The following is a 25,654-nucleotide window of genomic DNA, read 5'->3' as shown; positions in this document are numbered from 1 at the left end:
CCATTTGTAAATTGAATGGGTTTGGCTTTCGTTCTCATTGGTGTTCAGCCGTTTATAGCTGTACAAAACAACTTGTTTTGCTGCTTGATATTGCAAATAGGTATGTCTTCCTTATTATTTTAATGTATTATCTTAATTATGAACACTGGTTTGTAGTGCAAACAGTTTTACCGTTTACTGCACGTTATTATTCTTCTAGTTATTTCCCATAGCGGCAAATGAACCGGAAGCAGGTTTGCCTGGTTTCCACAATAAAACCCTTGCAATTGCTACTCAAAACTAGTCCAGTCTTTCAGAGGGGGTCACCAAGTAGAAACCTGCGTTCCAGGGGGTAAATATCACATTATTGGGATCGTTTCAACCAGCAGACATGAAGAACAACCTGCGGTAACAGTGTCAAAGTAGCCCAATTCCGTGGGAAAACCGCAGACTTGGCAACAATGACCGTAAATCTCGCCCAGAGGTGGATAACTTTTTAAGTTATAATATTAACTTTTCCATTATTATATTTTTTATGCAGGCTTATTATAGGTGTGCTATAGATGCAATAAAGATAAAATCTAAAGTCATTAAAAAACATAACTGAAAAAAGTAATCTGAAATAAAATAAAATTCACATTTAATTTTTTTGTTTAACTTGATGTACTAATATAACAAAATTAAAAACGAATAAAAAGTAGTACAGTAGACATTTTTAACTAATGAAAAATGACAAAAACACAATAAAATGACAACCTTTAACTAAAATTAAATAAAAACTTTAAAAAAATAATAATAATACCAGTTATTATACTATCTCAGTGATGATCTGTGAAAGTGATGTTTGCAGAGTTTTCAGAAAGCAGAAGATAAGGAAAGCCAAAGGCCCAGATGGTGTCTCTCCAGCCTGCCTTAAAGTTTGTGCTGTCCAGCTATCATCCATCTTCACATTGATCTTCAGCAGATCCCCATCCTGCTTCAAATGTTCCATCCCTGTACCCAAGAAACCAAACATCACGGGACTTAATGACTATAGACCTGTTGCTTTATTATCTGTGGTCATGAAGTCATTTGAGAGACTGGTGTTGGTCTACTTGAAGGACATTACTGGACCCTTGCTGGACCCCCTGCAGTTTGCTTACCGAGCAAACAGGTCTGTGCATGATGCAGTCAATATGGGATTGCGTTACGTCCTTTAACATCTAGACAAACCAGGGATCTATGCAAGGATGTTTTTTGTGGACTTCAGCTCTGCTTTCAACACCATCATTTCAGATATCCTTCAGAATAAACTGACACAGCTCTCTGTACCCACCTCCATCTGTCAGTGGATCACCAGCTTCCTGACAGAGACGCAGCAGCTAGTGAGGCTGGGAAAACCCACATCCGGCACCCGCACCATGAGCACTGATGCTCCCCAGGCTTGCGTTCTCTCCCCACTGCTCTTCTCCCTCTACACAAATGACTGCACCTCTAAAGACCCCTCTGTCAAACTTCTGAAGTTTGCAGACACTACAGTCATCGGTCTCATCAAGGATGGTGACGAGTCTGCTCACAGACAGGAGGTTGAGCAGCTGGATGTCTGGTGCAGTCACAACAACCTGGAGCTCAACACGCTCAAAACTGGAGACTTCAGGAGAAACCCCCCTGCACTTCCCCCTCTCACCATCATGAACAGCACTGTGGCTGCAGTGGATTCATTCAAGTTCATAGGGACACCTCTCCCAGGACCTGAAGTGGGACATTCACATTGACTCCATTGTGAAAAAAGCCCAGCAGAGGTTGTATTTTCTTTATCAGCTGAAAAAGTTCAATTTACCACAGGCACTGATGACACAGTTTAACTCAGCTGTTATTGAGTCAGTTCTGTGCTCTTCTATAACTCTGGTTTGGGGTACTAAAACAATACGGCATTTAAGTCATAATTATGATTTACAGGGTTCCCACTTCTTGGTTAACTTCAAATTCAAGGACCTTTCAAGGACTTTCCAAGTCCAATACCCTCAAATTCAAGAACTTAATGTGGGGACACATTTCAAGTGAGAGCAGGGTTGCATCGTGTTACCTTGTAAGATACATTGTTACAGTTTTCATATGCCATATGTGACATATGTGACCCTTGACCACAAAACCAGTCTTAAGTAGCATGGGTATATTAGTAGCAAAAGCCAAAAATACGTTGTATGGGTCAAAATTATTGATTTTTCTTTTATGCCAAAAATCATTAGGATATTAAGTAAAGATCATGTTCCATGAAGATATTTTGTACAATTCCTGCCGTAGATATATAAAAACCTAATTTTTGATCAGCAATATGCATTGCTAAGAACTATAGTTGGACAACTTCAAAAGCAATTTTCTCTCTCTCTCTCTCTCTCTCTCTCTCTATATATATATATATATTTAGATTCCAGATTTTCAAATAGTTGCATCGCGGCCAAATTTTGTCCTATCCTAACAAACATTCATCAATGGAAAGCTTATATATTCAACTTTCAGATGAATGATGTATAAATCTCAGTGTCAATGGTTTTGTGGTCCAGGGTCACATAAGACAGAGGAAAGCAAGCTAGTATGCATAGGTCACGAAGTAAAAAAAAAAAATAGCGGACCAGAGGAAATAATATGGGATTTTTTCCAGAAACCTTCTTGCACAAAATAAATTCAAGCACTTTCAAGGACCTGTATCTATGCATTTTTATTTTCAAAAACTTTCCAGGGCCTTGAAATTGTTTTACAGATTCACAAACATTGAAATCATTGATCAAAGCATGATTTTTCTTTTCTGAAGTGGCATAAATAGTGGCACCCTGTGGTTGAACTTAGTGCAGCATTGTAAGTACAAACTGCATGACTCCTTAGGCCCTGATCACAGGAACATATGCAGGAACATACTGTTGGCACAACGTTGGTAAAGTCATAATGTATGCATATGAGATCACCTGTAAACACTGCAAAAACCCTGTAATATTTTTAAGTAGGCAAATTCACCTGAGGTTTATATTTTATTTCCGCTTTATTTCAGTTAATAAAAATGACAGTTGTAACAGTTTTAGTTAACAATAACAAAACTAATAATAATATAGTAATGATATAATGCTATTTGTCTGATACTATATGACTGTTTATAATACTAAGTTCTTAGATTACATAGTTTCACACTTGATCCTTTTTGAACCATAAACCCAGGATAGAGCGGCTGAGTGAATGTGGTCTTGACTTTTTTGAGAAGGGTCATTGTGTCAGAGACGCTGTAGAAGGACAGAGTCCCTGCACTGTGATCCACACACACTCCTATTCTAGAGGACTTTAAGGGTGCAATGATTTTACTATGTACAGAATTATGTGTAAAAAACAGATCTGAGTTAGTGTTTCGCAATGTCCAGGAGTGATCATTAAATCCAAATTCACCCTTCCTGTCGATGCTCTTATAAGACACTGCAATTCCCACCCAACAATTCCCACTCCACTCAACCTCCCAGTATGCACATCCATACACACTCTCTCTACACAACACCTGAGGGCTTGCTATAAATCTGTCTGGATGTGCAATACACAGCTGGCCTTTGTCAGTATAAGTAACTACTGTGTTCCCCTGAGACAGACAGAGATGGGTATTCACTGTGTCTGGATCCAGACTGAGCGGACAGGAAACTGAAAGAAGTAAAATAAGAAATAAATATATATTATAAAGGAATACACAGATTAGAAATACAAATCAAGAAATAAACAGTATAATAATAAAATAATAATAAGATTAAAATTAAATAATATTTTTTAATTAATTACATTAAACAAGATTGTAAAATGGTAATCCTTTCTATGTTTTAGTGAGTAGTATAAGACAAAAACAACAAGAAAGAAATCTGTCTACAGTAATACAAGTTTAAAGGGGTCATCGGATGCAAAGTTCACTTTTTCATGTTGTTTAAACATTAATGTGTGTTGGCAGTGTTTGTACACATCTACCCTATAATTATAAAAATCCATGCAGTGGCTTTTAATTAATCTGTAAAAATAATATCCCCTTTTTCAAATCGAGCCGTTCTCAGAAGCCTGTTGGTGTGGCCGCTCCCACAATAGTTGATTGACATGAGCGTTTTACCTCAGATTAGCTGTAACAGTCCGACCTCCATTGTTTCAATGCTGGAGCAGGGATGTAAGTTAGTCAAGAATATCTCCGATTGAGCGATTGAGGTGTTGTGTTGCTTGATGTAATAATGAACATAGTGGTCGTCATTTACTCCCGACATCTGAGTCGCCGAAGATGCAGTGGATTACGTTTGTTTGTGAAGGAAATGCGGCTCCTGATCTACATATATCTGTTTATGTTCGCGCAAACCATTCGTGATGCAGCTTCACCTACAGAAGAAGTGTGAGTATAAGGGTTTTTTAAATGAATCTTTGTGATCGCCTTTCCTAATAATGTGCTAGTTAGCAAGTTTAGTGGCTAAACGTGGCTAAATATGGTAAAGTAAACAGGCTCGTCACTCCACAGAGAGAAGAGAGGGGCGGGGCGAGCAGAGCTCATTTGCATTTAAAGGAACAATCCCTCAGAATGGGATGATTTTTGCAGAGCTCATTTTGACAAAGAAAAAAGGGTGTTGTTTTACACAACCACTGAGAATTTGTAACCAAAGTATATTATAGACTTTTCATTAAGACCTTAAAGAATCATATCAACTTGTGGAAAATGGGCATCCGATGACCCCTTTAAGAAATCAAGAATTAATGGGCTTTATGTTATTGCTCATATATAATTAATTCTTACGTTACAACATATTAAATACTATGTAGTGATTTTGTGTGGAATGATGTTTAATAATTTTGATGCTAGGTGGTAGACAGACAGACAGCTAGATAGACAGATAGATAGATGATAGATTGATAGATAGATAGATAGATAGATAGACAGACAGATAGATAGATAGACTTACATTGTAAGAACTCCTCCCTAGTCTTGGGCTTATTGGTGGCAGTGATTTGGATGTATTTCACTGTAGACACCAATGGAAAAGTGTCATGTTTTATATAAAGATAAAATGTATTCAACAAGAGCTCTTTATCCATAAACTGTATAAATCAAATCTATAAGGAAAGGATGCATAATTTTACCTCTAGCAGAAATCCGTTCTATTTCCTCTTTGCAGAAATCTTCAAGTTTCCCTCTCAGCAGAGAGACTGATTTTTCAATGTTGTCAAAAGAATGCTGGGAACTGGCAGTGATGTAGAATATTTTCTCATAAGGCAACAAGGTATGCTCGAAACTCTACAGACACAAAAACAGAATTACAATAAAGATATCCAGCTTAAAAAAATGAAATCAACTTTATCCAGGATTTCAGTGATAATTCTACTCTACATAAATGATACACAGATTATAATACTTATATTATTGATTAAAGAATTCAACAAAATTAGTAAAAGTCCTCTTCAATTAAGGATCTTTTGCCTGAATTCTGTCACCTGAAGGAAATGGATGTGATCGTCTGTGTGTGACAACTGCTCCAGCTCTGTATCTTCTCTCTTCAGAAAATCAATTACAAACTCCAGTTTCTTCATGCGCTTTTCAGCTTGAGACACTGCAGCCTTTTCCTGAGCTCTGATCAGCTGTGTGATCTCAGAGCGGCTTCTCTCAATGGTGCAGATCAGTTCAGTGAACATCCTTTCAATGTTATCCACTGCTGCCTGAGCAGAGCGCTGTTAGGACACACAAAGTGAGGGAGACAGTATGTTCTCACTGTGGGGATCGGGGACTGGAAAGTGGCGCGACACTAGATTTCCATGTTGACCTTTTCAAGCCCAATGCAGTTTTCCTCTAAAAACTCACCTTGTGTGAATCCACAGCCTTTTTAATCTCCTGAAGTTTTTGCTCTTTCTGCTGGATTTTCTCATTGCAAAATCTGCGATCTTCCTCTAATTGCCTCTGTTGAACAAAGAATTAACAGTAAACTGAGAAATATTCTTTAATATCAGTTCCTATGAGATCTTCAAAAATCAGCCTGGGCTGCATTTCCTAAAAGCATCATTAGTCTAAGTAAGTTGTTAAGACCACTGGTGCCAAATAACTTTTATATTGTTATTAATGTTTCAAGATGAACACTTTTTTCATGTTAAAATGGGAGTCAAATATGATACATCAGGCTTTTGAGGAAAGATTTTCTTTTGTATTTTGTATAAAGGTTAAATAAACTGTATATGCTTAAGTCTACCCTTTTTCATAACAGGCTTTGCCTTAACAACAAAATTAATCAATCCAAAAAACAAACAAACAAGAGAAATGCATGTCAATGCCTACAGTACAACTAATGCATGTACTAAATTAAAAATATTACTACAAAACAATAACTACAATGACAACAATCGCATTACTTAGTAACAACAGTCAATGTAAAATATTACTACTTATGTGGTAAAACGTGTATTTAAGTTTTATCTCCTGGGTATTTGTATAAACTTGCAATTAAACATGCAATTAATGCCACATATATTTAAAAACCCGTCGAAGTTCAATACGTCCCAAATTTGAAATACTGAATGCGTAGAATGCGTAGATTTTGCCCGTTGTTCAAAAATAAGATCCTCAGACTTCACTTCATATATTTTTTAAAACCTTATAAATAGTATTGTGTTGTATACATTTAAAAAATAGTTCCTCTTACGGTTGCCAGGTTGCAAGCAAACAAACAGCCCAGTCTGAGAATTCATGTTTAAACACTGATCTTTTAATAGAGATTTACTTTTTATGATGTGAACGTTCAAGTACCTGTGTGTCTGCCCTCTCTGCTGCAGCTGTTGTAGTCTTATGATTTTTGTGTTTGTCCAGCATACACATCAAACAAATAAACTCATGATCAGTCTGACAGTAAACTTCTAGAGGTCTGTCATGTGTCTTACAGATCATTTGCTGGAGCCGTTCAGTAGCTTGCATCAGATGGTGTTTCTTGTCTTTGAAGAAATTTTCATGCTGTTCAAGATGAATTAGACAGTAAGAGTTCATGCACATCAAGCAGGATTTGACAGCTTTGCGTTTTCTTCCAGTACAGACGCTGCACTCCACATCTCCAGGACCAGCACACTGAGCAGGATCAGCAGTCTGGAGTGTTGTCTTCCCCAGTTTCTCCACCATTTCAGCCAGAATGGTGTTTTTGCTCAGTACAGGTCTTGGAGTGAACGACTGTCTGCACTGGGGACAGCTGTAGACTCCCTTCTCATCATCCTGATTCCAGTAGTCTGTAATGCAGTCCATACAGTAACTGTGTCCACAGGGAAGAGCCACAGGCTCCTTCAGGAGATCCAGACATACTGGACAGCAGAACTGCTCCGGGGCGACTGAAATACTGGCTTCTGCCATTTCACCATGTGCAATCGGGTAAAACCACTGGAAAACTTCCTCCGTTTCCTGGTCTCGTTTTCGAGTAAATGAAACACTGTAAGACCCCGATCACAACGAACGCGTTTTTTAGTTCTGAAAACGCGAGGCGCACCGCACTGCCTTTTTCTGGTGACTTTTTGAGCAGTGCGTTGCGTTTTTTTTATGTTGCTAGGCAACCATCAAATCAGCCTTCCTGTCAATCTAATCAAAGGATTATAGCACGAGCGCTCTAAAATCTTTGGTTTTTAGCTGTTCGGTAAACTGTCATATCAGCAAAACCTTAAAACATGCAGCTCCGCGTAACCCGCGATAGACCAATATGTATATGTATGTTCCTGCACAACCGGAGGCTGCAGTTTCAGGACCGCACTTCTAAGACCCCACTTTTTTGTGACAGGCCATCTAGAGGAGACCTGATTCAAGCATACAACTAAAACTTAATTTTTAATGTAAGACCTGGTGTGAATTTGTGTTCGAGGCGGTGTCAACAGTCTCCATTTAGCTGAGCAAAACAGTTCATTGTTCATGCTAAATGTTATAAACTAGCATTTGTATTCAAATTTTGCTATTGGATTTTACATTTATTAATGTACCAATAAACACACTAATTTGTAGCGCAATTGTTTTACCGTTTACTGCAATTTATGTCACACATCAGATGTGAATCGCTGTGCTGCAGCTAATGATCTTTCTTTCTTACAAGAAAACTGAATTTAAAACCAGAATATATATAGAATATATTGAAATAAATTAGGTTAAATATTTCAATCGGGTTTCCAATGTTAAGGGTATGTTAAGAGTTAGGAGTTGGTTAGGACAATAATTAAGTGTGTACAATTAACCCTCTACGGTACGCAATATGATATCAATGAGGAAAAAATTATTTGTGATGTTTTTCCTGCTTAAAATTGGACATTATAACAATATCAATAAACATTTTTATAATTTTTTTATTTATTAATTTTTTAAAAGTTTGTTGCCTCAAGGCAACATTGTACCACAACGGACAAAATGAAACATTTGATATTTTCATGCAGAAAAAAATAATCAATTTATTTAAAACACCAATATCTTTAATCAAACATTTGAACAAATAGATTTATCACACTTTTGATGTTTTGCATATCTCATATTTAACAAAAAGTAAGATTTCATACCCACATGTTGCTTTCAGGCAACACTGTACCATCGTGGATCACAAGTATAACCAAACTATCATATCTGTTATCATACCAAAATATTATAATTAGTGTTGTTTCAAAGTAAAAAAATAAATAAAATGATCATAACCTTATGCTAATATATAACTTTTCCTTACAAGCATGCACATACACACACAAGCACATGCATGTAAAATCTCCTTCCTCACTAATGACTCCTCACTGCTTGTGAAATCTGAGGAAGCACTTCCTCTCAACAGAATATGTGCAGATATTGTATATGAATTACAATTCTTATAAATGCATTACATTATCATGCAAAAATGCAAATACATTTAGATTATTCTAACTTTTTTCTTACAAATATCATATACACGTATGCTATGCTATATGCCTGGTATGGCCATATGTGATTCCATTACGGTACAATGTTGCCTTGAGGCAACATGCAGTTTGATGATATATTTGATGATATATTCTGAAAAGTTTTTGAAAATACTTCTTTACTAATCAGTGAAGGTGATTCAGATTTTTTGTTGGCAATTATATGAATGAAAATTGATGAAAACTGCACCTTTCTCTGGACAAAATATGGAGTCATGTGACATGTGCACATGTCCTCAAAGAGGAAGCAAAATAGACCCCTATGGGTCATGTGACCACTTTTCTGCAATTTCATTTGTTAGTATTTTACTTCTTCTTTACTAAGATAGCATTGATTCATTAAATGGGTGGCTCATTTTATTTAAAAAAACAAAAATAGGCTGTGTTGCCTGGAGGCAACACCGTACCATAGAGGGTTGACCAACTACATATTTCTTTAAAATATAATAACATACAGAACTGAATAGCAAGCGCTATTAAATAGTATAAGAAGCTAATACATACATAAATACAATAAATAAATAAAATAATACAAAAAAATGCGGTCCTAGGAATGCGGTCCTGAAACTGCAGCCTCCGGTTGCGCAGGAATACCCTTCTCACGTTGTAAAAAACACAAGTACGCTGTTCAGCGCCTCTCCTCTTGATGGCAACAGCGAGTTCCCCTTGCCTCTCAGTAAATCTAAACATCCACAGAGGTACATAATAGTGATGGGAAGTTCGGATCATTTTACCGACTCGGTCCTTTGAGTCTCGTTCAGCAAAATGAACGAATCTTTTTTCGAGTCATTTCGTTCATTACGTTCATTTTAGCAAAATATAATTAAAATGTTACGTTTTACCTCCCTAACACATCTACTGCTTACACAAACGTTGATCACACTACAAACAAAACAAAACTATAATGCTATAAGAAACAGAAAAGATTCATTCATTGTTTACCTGGGTCTTTAGTCTATGATTCGCTCACCTCACCTCTTATCTGACAAGTTTTCGGGTTTGAGTTGTTCGTTCATCACGTGACAGCCCAATTAGCTAACCAACGCAGTCTGAGCCGGAAACAGAATTGATTAGTTCATCTCTCGAGTCCTCGGGTTTGAGTCGTTCGTTCATCACGTGACAGCCCTGTAATGTTAACCTATGCAGCCTGAGCCGGAAAGAGAATTGATTAGTTCATCTTTTGAGTCTTCGGGTTTGAGTCGTTCGTTCATCACGTGACATCCCCGTAATGTTAACCTATGCAGTCTGAGCCGGAAGGAGAATTGATTAGTTCATCTTTTGAGTCTTCGGGTTTGAGTCGTTCGTTCATCACGTGACAGCCCCATAAGGTGAACGAACGACTCTAAAACAGGTGAACTAATTCCAGTACAGAACCTAATAGGATGTTGCGCATGCGCGACTGAACGAATCACTCCCCGAGGCGACTCGTTCGTCCCGAGTCACATTAAAGATTCGTTCAAAATGAACGAATCGTTCAAGAACGACCCATCACTAGTACATAAGCGTTTCCGCTAAAGGCAAAATGGTGGACTTGTTATCATCATTGGCGCCTTGCATAAATGTAAAAATCAGTCTGTACATACTCTCCTAGAGACGTTGCACATTACACCACCATGTTTAAGAAAGCCAAGAGGTGCAATTTCAGACGGAGGAATGACTCGGAAGATGAGGAGAAAGAGGAGGACCAGCAGTCCGGCGGGCCCGGGGCTGAAGACTCGGCGAACCCGAGTGAGTCCACAATCACCGGCCCCGCTCCTGCAGCAAACATGCTAAACAATCACGGAAACGGATTTCAGCCCGCTGCTATCAAGTCCAACAAAGAGAAGAAGAGAAAGAAGGAGAACCGAGAGGAACCGAAAGCGAGTCTGCTGAGCTTCCACGATGATGAAGGTGCGTAGTATTAACTGCCATGGAAGACACATGTAACCTAATGAATATTAGTATGAAAACGTAACGTTTCACAAATTATTCGTGTAGAGTTCTGCAGTGTAGTTAACCATCTAATTGCGGTCTACTGAAATTGCGTAACTGTTCGTGTCATTAAAGTGACGATCACTAACCGAAAAACACGAGCTACTTAGCATATTATATTAGCTAGTAATACCGACCAATTAGGACTCTGCACATATTTGAATATACCCAATGATTGGCTAAAGACCAATATGATAATATTACAGCGATACGTGAGAATCGGATTTCAACGGTCATGGGCAAATATGAAAATATCGGAGAATTTTAAAACTGCTTTTGAAACAAATGTGACCCTGGATCACAAAACCAGTCATAATGGTCATTTTTTTCTAAACTGAGATTTATAAATCATATGAAAGCTGAATAAATAAGCTTTCCGTTGATGTATGGTTTGTTAGGATAGGACAATATTTGGTCGAAATACAACTATTTAAAAATCAGGAATCTGAGGGTGCAAAAAAATCAAAATATTGAGAAAATTACCTTTAAAGTTCAAGTAATGTTCTTAATGTATATGACTAATCAAAAATTAAGTTTTCATACATTTACAGTAGGAATTTTACAAAATATCTTTATGGAACATGATCTTTACTTAATTTCCTAATGATTTTTGGCATAAAAAAAAAATCAATAATTTTGACCCATACAATGTATTTTTGGTTATTGCTACAAATAAACCCCAGCGACTTAAGACTGGTTTTGTGGTCCAGGGTCACAAATTACTTTAACTTTATCCAGTAATCATAAAAATCATGAAAAACACTTTTTTCTATCCACTTATTTTTCCCTTAGAGTGGGCGTAGCCATTTGTAAATTTTATGAGTCCATTTTTAGCTCCACAAAACAGCTTGTTTTTCTGCTTGATATTGCGAGTTGGTGTGTCTTACCATAATATTTTAATGTCATATGAATTCTTAATTATGAACGCACTGTTTTGTAGAGCAAACAGTTTTATTGTTTACTGCATGTTGAACTGGAAGTCTCGCCCAAAGGCTTACTTCCGCGTTGAAGAATAAGGTGGATAACTTGTAGTGAATCGCACAGATGTTTTCATGAATTTCACTATATATCTGTCACCATTAGATGAGGCTGAAGTGTTCCGTGTGAAGAAATCCAACCACAGCAAGAAGATTGTCAAGCAGCTCAAGAAAGAATACAAGGAGGATTTGGAAAAGACTGGCAATGTTATACAGGATCAAAACACACGCATTGGTACAAAACGTTTTTATTTTGTGTGTGTGTGTGTCATGATATTATGCATATAGATTCGAGTCAGCGGATTGCTTTTTAACTTGAGGAAAACATCAAATTAAATGCATTTTTATTTTTAAAAAAATGCATGTGTGCATCCTCATCAGAAAGAAGCATTAAAGGAGAAGTCCACTTCCAAAACAGAGGTTTACATATAATGTACTCACCCCCTTGTCATCCAAGATGTTCATGTCTTTCTTTCTTCCGTCGTAAAGAAATTGTTTTTTGAAGAAAACATTTCAGCGTTTTTCTCCATATAGTGGACTTCTATGGTGCTCCGCGTTTGAACTTTCAAAAGTTTAAATGTGGCTTCAAACAATCCCAAATGCGGTTGTTAACGATCCCAGCCGAGGAAGAAGGGTCTTATCTAGTGAAACGATTGGTTATTTTCATAAAAATAATAAAATTTCTATACTTTTTAATGTCAAATGCTCATCTTGTCTTACTCTGTCTGGACTGTTTTTTTTTTCCGGTTCATGACAGTTAGGGTATGTCGAAAAACTCCCATCTCATGTTCTCCCTCAACTTCAAATTCGCCCTGTATCGCTGTTTTACCTTTTTAGTTAAGGGTGTTTGATGATCTTTGCATGTTCACTTTGCAAACACTGGGTTGGTACTTCTGCAGCGATGTAGGATGATGTTGAAATAATTTGTGAAGTTGAGGGAGAAAATACAATTGGAGTTCGACATACCCTAACTGTCTTCAGCCAGAATACACAGAGTTTTCCTCAAAAAACAATTTCTTTATGGCTGAAGAAAGAAAGACATGAACATCTGGGATGACAACGGGGTGAGAACATTATCTGTAAATTGTTGTTCTAGAAGTGAGCTTCTATTTTAATAATTATAATAATTATGTTTTTTTTTTTTTTTTTTTTAAGAGAATTTTTTTGTTAGGGCTGCATGATTATGACAAAGATTAGAATTGTCAATAATTCCCATTAAAATGTAATTGTGATTATTAATTACTATTAAATGAAATAACTGTATAGGAATGCTTGAAGCAACTGCATGCCATATTTTATTTTTTATAAGTACAAAAACAAAAATAAGCAGAAAACACTCTAACTAATAAACTTCTATTGCTTTTTTATAGTATTAAGACTCAAATGTCAACTATACATTGGATAGTTTTTTTTTTCTTTAATTAAAAAAAAAGTTTTGAATGATTACGTAATTGTGGCATCCATAATTATATTAATGATTAGAAATTAGATTAAGTGTGCAGCCCTAGGTTTTGTCAAACTTGTAAATAAACCAAAGATTACTGGAGTCCATTTTACAAGAAAATGCTATTTCAGTTTTTCTACTTCATATTTTTTTATTTAATTTAACATGTTACTGTTTCTTTGAAATGTTTTTTTCTACACCAACCTTTTACAGTGTATGACCCCGGTGGTTCTAAGTTTATTTCTTTTTCTGTGGTGGTTTAGACCACATAGTATTACAAACCCTCAGAAATCTTTATCGTTAGACTATCTAGCAAGTTAAATATTACAAAGTAAGTTTGTATGATCGCTCACCGCCAGTTTGTTCATTCCAGGTGGACCTGTTCAGAATCTGTCAATTAAAGAGGAGCCCTTAGAGGGCAGCAGAGCCAGCAGTGAACAGGGAGAAGAAGAAATGGAGGTGGACAGCAATGAGGAACAGGAGGAGGATGGCGAGCAAAGGCCTGCGGGTGGAGCGTTTAGCCAAACTCTGTCTGCTCTCAGTTCGCTCAGACCAGGTGAGAGCTCACATCAATCTAGACCAGACCTGTAGAGCAAGTCACAAGACCCACGTCAGCATGATTAAGCTATTTTTAGGCAGCCATAAAGGGCTGGGACCTACATGTGGGTGTTGAGGTTAAACACTGAATGTTGTTAAACACTGCATTTGATCAAATCCATGTTTTTATATAGCAAGTGCTTTCAGTGCCTTTAGGCTTTTTCTGTTTAAACTAATTCTTGTGAAGGTGATAAGTCATTGTGTTTACACCAACAACAGGCGAGATCCCCGACGCAGCCTTCATTCATGCTGCTCGTAAACGTAGGCAGATGGCTCGAGAGCTTGGGGGTGAAGCTCCGCTGGTCGAGAATGAGGTTACAAACAAGCGCCTCACTCATGAAGATGAGAACGGCGGCAGTGACGACGAAGACGAGAAGAGAATCGTCTTCAGTGGAGTCAAGATGAAGAGTCAGAGGCAGAAAATAGCGGAGGAAATCGGTCAGTGTATAAAACTCAGAGCTAGTCATCTGAAGCTCCTATGTATGTAAAATTATAGGAATCCCCATTCACCCGATCTCTAGACAGACTGTCCTTGTAATAAATGTCACGTTTAATAAGTCATACAAAAAAAGACTGGATTACTGTGAATAGGACTTTTGTGAGATATCAGATACTGGAAAAGATGCGCAGTGAACCGAGATCTGACCGTAGTGTTTGTTTTGAATGTGTGTGTTGTGGTTTAGGTATTGAATGCAGTGACGATGAAGCTCTAGATGATGGGCAGGATGAGGAAGTGAGTCGCTGGGAGCAGGAGCAGATCAGGAAGGGCATTAGCATCCCACAGGTGAGTCAGAGTACTAGAGTTGTCACAATAACAACATTTTAGTTGTTATACCAGTACTGGTATGTGTATGTATATTTGTTTTGGGTTATTTTCCCCCTTTAAAAAGTTCTGGAACTTTTATTTGTTGTCAATGCTTATTTCAATGCAACAGCTTAAATTCGACTTATCAAATCCTTTTTTTTAAGTTACAGGAGTAGTTCACTTCCAGAACAAAAAATTACAGATAATGTGACCAACCCCCCCCCGTCATCTAAGATGTTCATGTCTTTCTTTATTCTGTCGTAAGGAAATTGTTTTTTGAGGAAAACATTTCAGGATTTATATAGTGGATATCTATGGTGCCTCTTAGTTTGAACTTCCAAAATGCAGTTTAAATGCAATTTAAAGGGCGTTTGACCTTCTCTGCGTGTTCACTTTGTAATCACTGGGTCAGTACTTATGTAGCGACTTAGGACGATTTTGAAGTTGGAGGAAAAAATGAGATTTTTCGACATACCCTAACTGTCTTGAATCGGAAAAAACAGAGTTCACGCAAAGCTAGACAAGACTAGCGTTTGAGGTTTAAAAGTATATAAATTGTCTTAGAAGTCCATTATATGGAAATGTTTTCCTTAAAAAACATAATTTCTTTACGACTGAGGAAAGACATGAACATCTTAGATGACAAGTGGGTACATTATCTGTACATTTTTGTTCTGGAAGTGAACTACTCTTTTAATACTTACTGTAAATATTAAACTATAACATGAAACTATGGAATGTAGCATTCAAGTTAAGAAATTAAGATCAGTGAATATGGATGTTTTTGAGCACTATATTAATATTAAAATGATTTTAGAAGGATTATGTGACCATTGTGATTTGGCCGTAGGTAGTAACGGTGTGTCGATATACAACAGTATCGCACGGCAGCGAGTGTGATATTGCATTTATACAACAGTTCGATGGTACGAATGTGTAAATACATAACAACAATGGAGTGTCTTTTAAAACCCTCTTTTGTGCAAACTACTTCCTTCCGCCATGGATTCAAATCTCAGGTTGACAGTTTAACAGCTAAGCCCAAGCCTCTGTTACTTAATTGAAAATGTAACTTTAGAGCTATACATAGTACATGCACTGTATTATGTAGAGTATTATGAAAGAGAGATGGACTGAGCAAGTGTGATTACCGACATCTGATACAGCTCAATCTCATATTCACAATAAAACATTAGTTTGTCTTCTGAGGAAAGCAATATCTTTGTCGTATTATCCTTTAATGTTGAAAGTAAAAATAACTTCCTCTTTTGCAGGCCTGTTTTAGTCTCTTTCAATATGAAAGTCTTTAATGCTGACTTGCTTATAAAAACAGCCTCTTGTTGCCATCTAATGGTGGAATAATGTAGCCAAAATCACTATCAGAAACACACACCATTTCCCAATACTGAATACAATTATTAATAAATAATGTTAAAAATAAACTAATGTTGTTTATATAAAATATTATTTGACTATTATTTGGCATCATAAAAGTTGTTAGACAATTCAGTGTAAAAGCACAAAGGCAGCGCTCTGATATACAGCATTAAATTTGCGTAAAACATAACATGATGAAATTTAGCTCGCAGCCAAAACTGTTTGCTCTGGAACAAATAATAGATTGAGACTGCCTGTTAGATTTTCCCAAAACAGATTATATCTCAAATTACAGAAGATCTGGCCCGGGTAAGGCTGTTCTCGGCAGGTTAGTTGAGCGCTGAACGGCCACTGACACTCTGGAGCTCGCATCTCCAAATATATCAAGGCAAATCTTCAAATAGATGTTATCTTTATTAAGAAACCGCATATTTGGAGTCCAAACAAGGATGTTCTCATGTAAAAAAAAAAAACTCTTAAAACTACATTCTGAGACATTATTATTACTAAAATTATAGTGGATTTTGACCATTGACCATAGACCATGACGCTCACTGTGAGAAATACTACAAGCAGTGTGATACAAACGGTGAAACGGTTGGAGTTCCGATATCACTAAAATATTGTACTCCTCTCAATCAGATTCGAGGACAAGAAAGAACTGTTGTATAAATATACACGCACACACTTTAAAATCACAATATTTAAAATGCTGACATTCTGTTTTTTTGATATTTTAGGTCCAAACCACCCAATCAGAGGACCCAAACATGTATTACCAAGGCGGTTATGACGCACAGCCGTATGGAGCGTCTTACGCCATGCCCTTTAGCTACGCCGCTGCCACAGTTGGAGCAGACAACAGCAAGCCTTTGAAAGCAGAGCCCTCAGTTCCTTATCCCATTCCCTCTTGTGACCTGACCCCTATAACCACAGATCTGGTAAAGAAACGTCTCAAAGACAGGTACGGTCTGAACTGCCTTCTCATTGGCGGCCATTGTAACCCCTCAAATTGCAAGTTCAGATCTGCCCATTTGGAAATGTACCAACACCTTTCTAGTTTTTAATTCACTGATAAATTTGATGCACGCCCCATAAATGTTTACAGTTCTTGTATTGCACTTTGGAATTCCAGAATTCTCCTCACACGTTGATCCTGGTTAATTCTGGCTTTTGCGGGTGATGTTTCAGCTCAGGGTTAAGCTGAAGTGTGATATCTCATCCTACAGATGGTGTAATTTGCAGATACTAAATCTGCAACCGTTTTGCATTTTTTAGACAAAACCGTCTTCATCAGGACATGTGCAACCCTAGTGACGTCCCCATACATTACTAATAATAAATCTCTCTTTGACTCCCCTGTGTGCCAGGCTCAGCTTCATGCGTCATGGGCACGATTCCAATGCCCGGCGCTTTGAGCAGATCCAGGAGGAGCTGGAGGCCTCCAAAAAGACCATCCAGCTCCTGGAGGGCTCCTCACAGGAGGCCGCAGACAAATATAGATTCTTGCAAGAAATGCGAGGGTATGTTGGAGACTTGCTTGAGTGTTTCAGTGAAAAGGTAAGAATGAATGCATTTGCTTTTATGTTGCTGCTATTTTTTTTTTTCACTGACTTGCCTTTTTTGTATGTTTTTTTTTTTTTTCCCTGATGTTGGTGCTGTATTTCTTTGATTTTTAGAAGTTTATTAAATGTTGCCTGTGTCAGCATTGTGTTAGACTTACGAATTTTTAAAACTAAAATTACATTTATAAAACATTTTCAGCAGTCCACCAGGTTATATTTTCATCAGCTCATGAATTATGGTGTAATCTTCAGTCTTTTTTCCCACAGCTGATGCATCAAGGGATGGCCTTTCTGTGTTTCCCTCATTTTTTTTTTTCAGCTATAAAAAGGCACTATATACACAAATCATAGTGTCTTTGATGGGGCATGGAGAACAGATCACCAAAATTGTTATTAGTTGGGAAAAAAAAAATCCTTTATTTTATCTAAGATCTTGTCACTTTGTTTAGAAAGTCATAGGTCAGATGTCCTTTTTGTGCAAGACTTCCAATTTGTTAGCTGCTTTGTAGCTAGCTAACTAGCTAGTTTACAATGTTGTTGGATCGTCATTTTTAAAAACACTGAAAGTAATAAATGGTCAAAAAGGTAAATCTTTATCAAAAAGGACTATACTACACTTTAAAGGTAATAACGCAGCATTTTTTAAAAAAAAGCTGTTATTCGAATGCGTGAAGTTAGCTTAATAGCATTAGCGTTAGGTTAGCTTGTCCAAAGTATACTTTACTTCCAGAACAAACATTTACAGATAATTTACTCACCCCTTTGTCATCCAAGATGTTCATGTCTGTCTTTCTTCAGTCGTAAAGAAATTGTTTCTTGAGGAAAACATTTCAGGATTTTTCTCCATATAGTGGACTTCAGTGGTGCCCCCAAGTTTGAACTTCCAAAATGCAGTTTAAATGCATCTTAAAATGTCTATAAACAATCCCGTCTGAGGAAGAAGGGTCTTATCTAGCAAAATGATTGGTCATTTTCAAAACAAATTGATTATCTTTGCATGTTCATTTTGTAAACACTGGGTTGGTACTTCTGCAGCAATGTAGAACGATTTTTAAAGTTGGGGAAGAAAACGAGATGGGAGTTTCGTCGACATACCAACTGTCTTGAATCGGGAAAAACGAGTTTACTTTTGAGGTTAAAAAGTATATAAATTGTCAGTTTGTTTTGAAAATGACCAATCATTTTGCTAGATAAGACCCTTCTTCCTTAGCTGGGATCGTTTAGAGCAGGGGTCACCAGACCCGGTCCTGGAGGGCCGGTGTCCCTGCAGAGTTTAGCTCCAGCACTAATCAAACACACCTGAACCAGCTAATCAAGGTCTTCCTAGGTATACTTGAAACCTCCAGGCAGGTGTGTTGAGGAAAGTTGGAGGTAAACTCTGCAGGACACCTGCGCTTCAGGAACAAGTTTGGTGACCCCTGGTTTACAGACATTTGAAGCATTTTGAAAGTTCAAACTTGAGGGCACCATTGAAGTCCACAATTCCCGAAATGTTTTCCTTAAGAAACGTAATTTCTTATCAACTGAAGAAAGAAAGACATTAACATCTTGGATGAAAAATCCCATTCATTTTCTCCATAGGGGAGTTGATTTAAACTATTTTGTATTTGTATATTACATTAAATAGAAAAAAACAAAACAAAAAAAACAACAGTGGCTAACTGGAAGTCTTTCACAGAAGTTTCAAACTGCTCCAATTTTTTTGGCTCATAATAAGGTAAATAACATGAAGGATTTAACACAGGGGGAAGCCGATTTTGATTCAGCTGTAATGGGCTTTAATTCCAGAGCTCATTAATTATGGCTAAATTCGGTCTGGTTTTGCCGCTTTCTCTTTCCCATGCCACAGCAGAACACACTGAACCCCTCGTCTCGGTCTCCGGCCACTTGTTTTTGGTTCAGCTGTCACAAAAATCATCATATCTTTCAGGTGCCTGTTATTCTGGAGCTAGAGGTCGCCATACACCAGTTACTTCGGCAGCGGGCGTCCCGTCTCGTCCAGAGAAGACAGGATGATATTAAAGATGAATCGTCGGAGTTTTCCAGCCTTTCAAGTCAGTCCATCTTGAAGGTTTTTATTTTTTATTTGAATGGCCTCATTGCTTTATTTTCCTTCCCGTTTTTGTTATACAGTTATGATTAATTGCACATCAGAATTGTACACAAAGAGACTGTCCTGTGGGTGCACGTATGTGTGTGTGATTGAGGCAAGTGAAAGTGTATGTGGCTTTCGGATGGTGAAAGCTCACTGGCTTCTTATTGGTCAGTGTTTACACTGAAACATTGCTAAGATGCTGAGCAGGTGAGTGTTTTGGAGGGGAGTTTCCATCTCACCCCAATAAATTGAACGGGTAGATCAAAATCAGCTTCCAGTTGGAAATTAATCCTGATGATGTCAGAAGAGGGAAAAACCTAAAGGGATAGTTTGTTACACACAAACTTTTTTTTTTTTTCCTTTTCATTATTTACTCACCCTCATGTCGTTCCAAACCTGTATTACTTACTTTCTTCCGTTGAACACAAACAGTTTACTGTAGCCATAGTACATTTTCCATTCTTCCCATTCCATTTTCAACAGAAGAAAAAAACTTTTGGAACTTGAGCGTGAGTAAATGGTTATGAAATGGGTGAACTATCCCTTTAAGCACAGTGCATGGAATTAACAATTTTAACTACGTTTTTAGAGAAATTTGTGGACTAATGCATGAACATCTGTATATATTAATGAGTAATAACTCGTGACTATCTGATCTGTCAGTATAGGCTGTAACAGCTGGTGAACTCAGCTTTACTGTGAGTTAATATTAGTTTTTTCTGTTTCAGGTAAGGCTGTTATGGCCCCTAACTTGGACTCATTTGGTAGAGATCGCACAGCCTATCAGGAGCTGGCCAAGCAGAGGAGGATAGCTGAAAGAGAAGCTAGACGGTATACATTCATTTTTATATATGTTATGTTTTTTTTGTTTGTTTGTTTTTTTTTTTAGGCCTGTCAAATCAGTTAATCACAACCAGTATAAAAGTTTGTGTTAACAATGTGTGTGTACTGTTTATATTTATATGCATATATAAATACACATGCATGTATATATTTAAGAAATATATTTATATATATATTTATATATATATATATGAAGACTTCAGATGCAAAACCAGCTAAAAGCCATCTCGGTCAAAAATAAGATAATGATACTGAGTGAATGCTCCTGACACATAGTATACATTCATCAAATACTTTTACTTCAAACTCGCTAAATTCCAGCCTCAGCCCAATCAGAAGTACCAGTACTTACATAGAAACCTATACAAAGTAGCCAGAAAGAAATGCTCATTTTACAGAAATACGTCAGATGGATGAACTCTTCATATATACATGTATAATCTAAATCATGCATATATATGAATATATAATATAAAGTTAAGGTCAAAAGTTTTCATACACCTTGCAGAATCTTAAAAATGTTAATTATTTTACCAGAGTAAGAAAGATCATGCAAAATGCATGTTATTTAGTACTGACCTGAATAAGGTATTTATCACAAAAGATATTTCCATATAGTCCACAAGAGAAAATAAGTTGAAATTATAAAAACCACCCTGTTCAAAAGTTTGCATACACTTGATTCTTATACTGTGTTACCTGAATGATCCACAGCTAGCTAGTTAGTTTAGTTTAGTAATAGTTGTTCATGAGTCCCTTGTTTATCCCGAACAGTTAAACTGTCTGCTGTTCTTCAGAAAAATCCTTAATGTCCCACAAATTGTTTGGTTTTTCAGCATTTTTGTGTATTTGAACCCTTTCTAACAATGACTGTATGATTTTGAGATCAATCTTTTCACACTGAGGACAACTGAGGGACTCATATGCAACTATTACAGAAGGTTCAAACACTCATGCTCCATAAGGAAACACATTGCATTTAGAGCTGGGGGTGAAAACTTTTGAACGAAGATGTGTACACTTGTCTTATTTTGCCTTAATATCAATTTTTTTCATTTAGTACTGCCCTTCAGAAGCTACAGAAGATACTTACATGTTTCCCAGCAGACAAAATAAGTTAAATTTACCCTGATCTTCAAAGCATCAAGCGTTTGAAACTTCTGTAGTAGTTACATATGAGTCCCTCAGTTTTCCTCAGTGTGAAAAGATGGATCTCAAAATCATAGAGTCATTATTGGAAAGGGTTTATATACACAAAAATACTGAAAAACAAAAGAATTGTGGGACCTGAAGGATTTTTCTGAAGAACAGCAAGCTATTTAACAGTTCAGGGCAAACAAGGGACTCATGAACAACTATCACTTTGGGACATATGACTGTTCTGTTTGTGTGTTAAATAGCTAGTGAATCTAAATTAGATTGAATCAATATTCAGATCTACTCTAGGCAGTGTTTCTGTGATGTATTTCAGTTATAATTAATTCATTTTCGACATTTCCTAACAGAACTCGTCGCAGACAAGCTCGAGAGCAGAACGGCAAGAGAGCCGAGCATAAGGAGGGGCTGTCCAGTGATGATGAAGAGACGTCCACTGACATTACCAGCTTCAACTCTGAGAAAGGTGACCAACTTAACTTAAATATGAGAACAACTTTATACTGATTACTTTTCACTCTTTCCTCAATTAACAATTCATTTTTGATTTCCAGATCGCATTTTAAAAGAGTCAAAGAAGGTTTTTGAAGACGTGATGGAGGATTTCCACTCGCTGGACAACATAAAGTCTCATTTTGAGACTTGGAGAAAGCTGTATTTTACATGCTATAGAGACGCCTACATTGGACTGTGTCTGCCTAAACTCTTCAACCCCCTTATTCGACTACAGCTCATCTCATGGTCTCCATTGGAGGTACAGAGAACATGTTTTTTCCACATTTTTATGATCTGCTTTGCATCACTTAAACATTTTTGTCTTAAAATATCACAATTATGCCATGTAGGTGGAGTGTCCCAACTTTGAGTACATGCTGTGGTTTGAGTCTTTGCTCTTCTATGGCTGTGGGGAGCAGAGCGCCCTAAAGAAAGAGGAAGACATAGATAACAGCTTGCTTCCTGCTATTGTGGAAAGAGTGCTGCTTCCTAAACTAGCAGGTTAGTCTATCCCATCATTATGGCTCAGTTCTTTCTTTTAAACTCAGAACAGCACCTCAAACCCAAATCGCAGCTTTAAAACAAAGTTTCTGCCCTTCTTGTCACCCCCTTCAGTGCTGACGGATCAGGTGTGGGATCCGCTCTCCAGCAATCAGTCGTCCAGACTGGTAACTTTCATGCAAAGGCTGATTAAAGACTATCCGACTGTGATGCACGGTGACAACCGCAACACACAAGTCAGTGAACAGATAAGACTGGAACACATGAAAGCCACAAGTGTACAAATGTATTATTTTTACATATTTTAGTTTTTAATATTCTGTTTAAAACCTCAAATAAATGTTTTCAGGAGCTTCTGAGGACCATAGTCATGCGAATTCGACGGACTCTTGATGATGACATTTTCCTGCCACTGTTTCCAAAAAAGTAAGTGTAAAAGCTGAATCGCTCCTGTTGTGTCTCTGTTTATGTATGTTGTTCTTTGTACACATCCTCCAGTTTCTGCAGAATCTGCAAAATGTTATTTTACTAAAATAAGAGGGATCATACAAAATGCGTGTTATTTTTTTATTTAGTACTGACCTGAATAAGATATTTCACATAAAAGATGTTTACCTATAGTCCACGAGAGAAAATAATAGTTGAATTTATAAAAATGACCCCATTCAAAAGTTTACATACACTTGATTCTTAATACTATGTTGTTACTTGAACGATCCACAGCTGTTTTTTGTTTTAGTGATAGTTGTTCAGGAGTCATTTGTTTGTCCTGAACAGGTAAACTGTAAACGGTCCGACAAATTTTTTGTTTTTTCAGTATTTTTGTGTATTTGAACGCTTTTCCAATAATGACTGTATGATTTTGAGACATTTTTTCACACTGAGGACAACTGAGGGACTCATATGCAACTATAACAGAAGGTTCAAACGCTCACTGATGCTTCAGAAGGAAACATGATGGATTTAGAGCTGGGGGGTGAAAACTTTTTGAATTTGAAGATCAGGATAAATTTAAATTATTTTGTATTCTGGGAAACGTATGTATCTTATGTAGCTTCGGAAGGGCAGTACTAAATGGAAAAAATATGATATTTAGGCAAAATAAGAAAAATGTACACATCTTCATTCTGTTCAAAAGTTTACACCCCTGGCTCTTAATGCATCGCTTTTCCTTCTGACGTATCAGTGAGCGTTTGAACCTTCTGTAATAGTTGCATATGAGTCCATCAGTTGTCCTCAGTATAAAAAGATGGATTTTAAAATCATACAGTCATTGTTGGGTTCAAATACACAAAAAAGCTAAAAAACAGAATTTATGCGACCTGAAGGATTTTTCTGAAGAACCACAGGCAGTTTAACTGTTCATGACAAACAAGGGACTTTGACATCAACTGTATGTTTTGTAAACCAGTATGTGAGGTGTAATTTTTGTTTTTTCCCCTGACAGTGTAATGGAGAACAAGAACTCTGGTCCTTACCTCTTTTCCCAGAGACAGTTTTGGTCTTGCGTGAAGGTATGACTACTCAAGCTTAAATATTCTCAAGACTTTCTGTTGTCACTTGAATCCATTAATCTTATTTCAATCTTTTATATTTGTAAATTGAATCAACTGAATCTTTTTCTTGTCTTCAGTTGCTTGGAAATATCTTATTATGGGATGGGATCCTGTCACCGTCAGTGCTGAAGGAGCTCGCCGTGGACAGCACACTAAACCGCTACATCCTCTCAGCCCTGCAGACCACAGACGTTACCGAGGAACATGTGGAAAAATCCCGCAGGGTATGACTTGCCTCAACATTTTCGTGAAACAAATCAGTTGTGTAGTTTGATATTGTATTTACATATGAAGTCCTTCAACTCAGTCACTGGATTGCTCTCACTGCTGCCCTCAGGTGGTGGAGTGTTTTCCTGTGCAGTGGTTCAGCAGTCTGAAAGGACAGCAGACTCTTCCTCAGTTGGAGAACTTCTGCAGATATTTAAAACACTTGGCCAGCAGTCTTTACCGTAGCTGCGTGGCTGGATCAGACGTGGAGAAGAGAAACGTGAGGTAAAATAGTCATTGAGTTAAAGGGATAGTTGAACCAAAAATGAAAACTTAGTCATTAACTACTCATCCTCATGTCGTTCCAAACCTGTAAGACCTTCGTTCGTCTTTGGAACACAAATTAAGGTATCTTTGAAATCTGGTTCTCTCCATAGGGATCACATCAAGGAGGTGGTTAGGCTTCTGGGACGGCTCAACGCTTTAGACCACGTGATCGCGGTTGCGTCAGAACACGGCATTAAAGATATAAAGACTCTCCTTGAGAACAAATGAAAGGCAAAGCAATGGGACGCCTGCATCACTGACCGTTTTTGGACGACACCCCGTGTAAATACTGTGAATATTGTACAGTTATTTGTGTGGCTAAAGGGTTTCCATTGGGGACACATTGGTGGAATCCAGTTGAAATTCAGTGGAAGTGGGTTTGAAGTGCACTCTGCTGTGTTAAGACTTTTGTAATCCCTTTCCTGAGGAGAGGTCACTTCTTTTTACTTCTTTTTTTTTTTTTTTTTTTTTTTTTTTTATGGATGGAGTCTCTTAATGAATCTTTTAAACTGTCCATTGCCTGCAAGAAAAGTCCACTTTACTCACACTCACATATGGGTTCTGTGCTCTTTCCCTTCCACAAACCTGAGCAGGTTTCATACTACATATTGTAAACGTTCAAAAAATATTTATGCACAGCCACGGGTTGGAGGATACAGCATCTGTGCCCATCTTAAAAACAAAGTTTGACTCGCTCATGTGCCAACCTCTTTCCTAATCAAATGAACATGACATGCTGGCAAAGAAAACCACGTGCTACAGTAACGAATGTACTTATTTTTTGTTGTTGTTTTCCTGGAACTTGAAATGTTTTATTTGCATAAATAAAGTGTTAATGATA

At 37.3% G+C, this 25,654-nt stretch overlaps 2 protein-coding genes across 2 annotated transcripts; one reads left to right on the top strand and one right to left on the bottom strand.

Moving 5' to 3' along the window:
• Positions 1–2,666: 2,666 nt before the first annotated feature.
• Positions 2,667–9,598, bottom strand: LOC127172174 (E3 ubiquitin/ISG15 ligase TRIM25). Its single transcript, XM_051121343.1, has 6 exons — positions 6,746–9,598; positions 5,810–5,905; positions 5,446–5,679; positions 5,095–5,248; positions 4,917–4,976; positions 2,667–3,633 (listed from the first exon to the last, which is right to left on the bottom strand). Exons 1-6 carry the CDS (start codon positions 7,331–7,333, stop codon positions 3,113–3,115), a joined length of 1,653 nt encoding a protein of 550 aa, XP_050977300.1. The 5' UTR covers positions 7,334–9,598; the 3' UTR covers positions 2,667–3,112.
• An 800-nt stretch (positions 9,599–10,398) lies between these two features.
• Positions 10,399–25,654, top strand: paxbp1 (PAX3 and PAX7 binding protein 1). Its single transcript, XM_051121338.1, has 18 exons — positions 10,399–10,788; positions 11,953–12,081; positions 13,664–13,846; positions 14,107–14,325; positions 14,571–14,671; positions 16,810–17,033; positions 17,440–17,629; positions 19,565–19,688; positions 20,458–20,560; positions 22,078–22,193; positions 22,282–22,481; positions 22,573–22,723; positions 22,838–22,959; positions 23,073–23,149; positions 24,171–24,237; positions 24,357–24,503; positions 24,617–24,771; positions 24,924–25,654. The coding sequence occupies exons 1-18, from the start codon at positions 10,512–10,514 to the stop codon at positions 25,039–25,041; spliced, it is 2,703 nt and encodes a 900-aa protein (XP_050977295.1). The 5' UTR covers positions 10,399–10,511; the 3' UTR covers positions 25,042–25,654.

This window comes from Labeo rohita, chromosome 10 (assembly GCF_022985175.1).
Source record: "Labeo rohita strain BAU-BD-2019 chromosome 10, IGBB_LRoh.1.0, whole genome shotgun sequence".
NCBI lineage: Eukaryota > Metazoa > Chordata > Actinopteri > Cypriniformes > Cyprinidae > Labeo > Labeo rohita.
The sequence above is the reverse complement of the archived record's forward strand: the minus strand, read 5'-3'. Positions and strand labels throughout refer to the sequence as shown.

Excerpts from the sequence above, each read along its gene's own strand:
- paxbp1 (XM_051121338.1), top strand. The coding sequence starts at position 10,512 with ATGTTTAAGAAAGCCAAGAGGTGCAATTTCAGACGGAGGAATGACTCG. Across the intron at positions 14,326-14,570 it reads GAAAATAGCGGAGGAAATCG|GTATTGAATGCAGTGACGAT; the intron begins GTCAGTGTATAA and ends GTTGTGGTTTAG. Across the intron at positions 22,194-22,281 it reads CAGCTTCAACTCTGAGAAAG|ATCGCATTTTAAAAGAGTCA; the intron begins GTGACCAACTTA and ends TTTGATTTCCAG.
- LOC127172174 (XM_051121343.1), bottom strand. The coding sequence starts at position 7,333 with ATGGCAGAAGCCAGTATTTCAGTCGCCCCGGAGCAGTTCTGCTGTCCA. Across the intron at positions 4,977-5,094 it reads AGAACGGATTTCTGCTAGAG|TGAAATACATCCAAATCACT; the intron begins GTAAAATTATGC and ends TGGTGTCTACAG. Across the intron at positions 3,634-4,916 it reads TAGGGAGGAGTTCTTACAAT|TTTCCTGTCCGCTCAGTCTG; the intron begins GTAAGTCTATCT and ends TACTTCTTTCAG.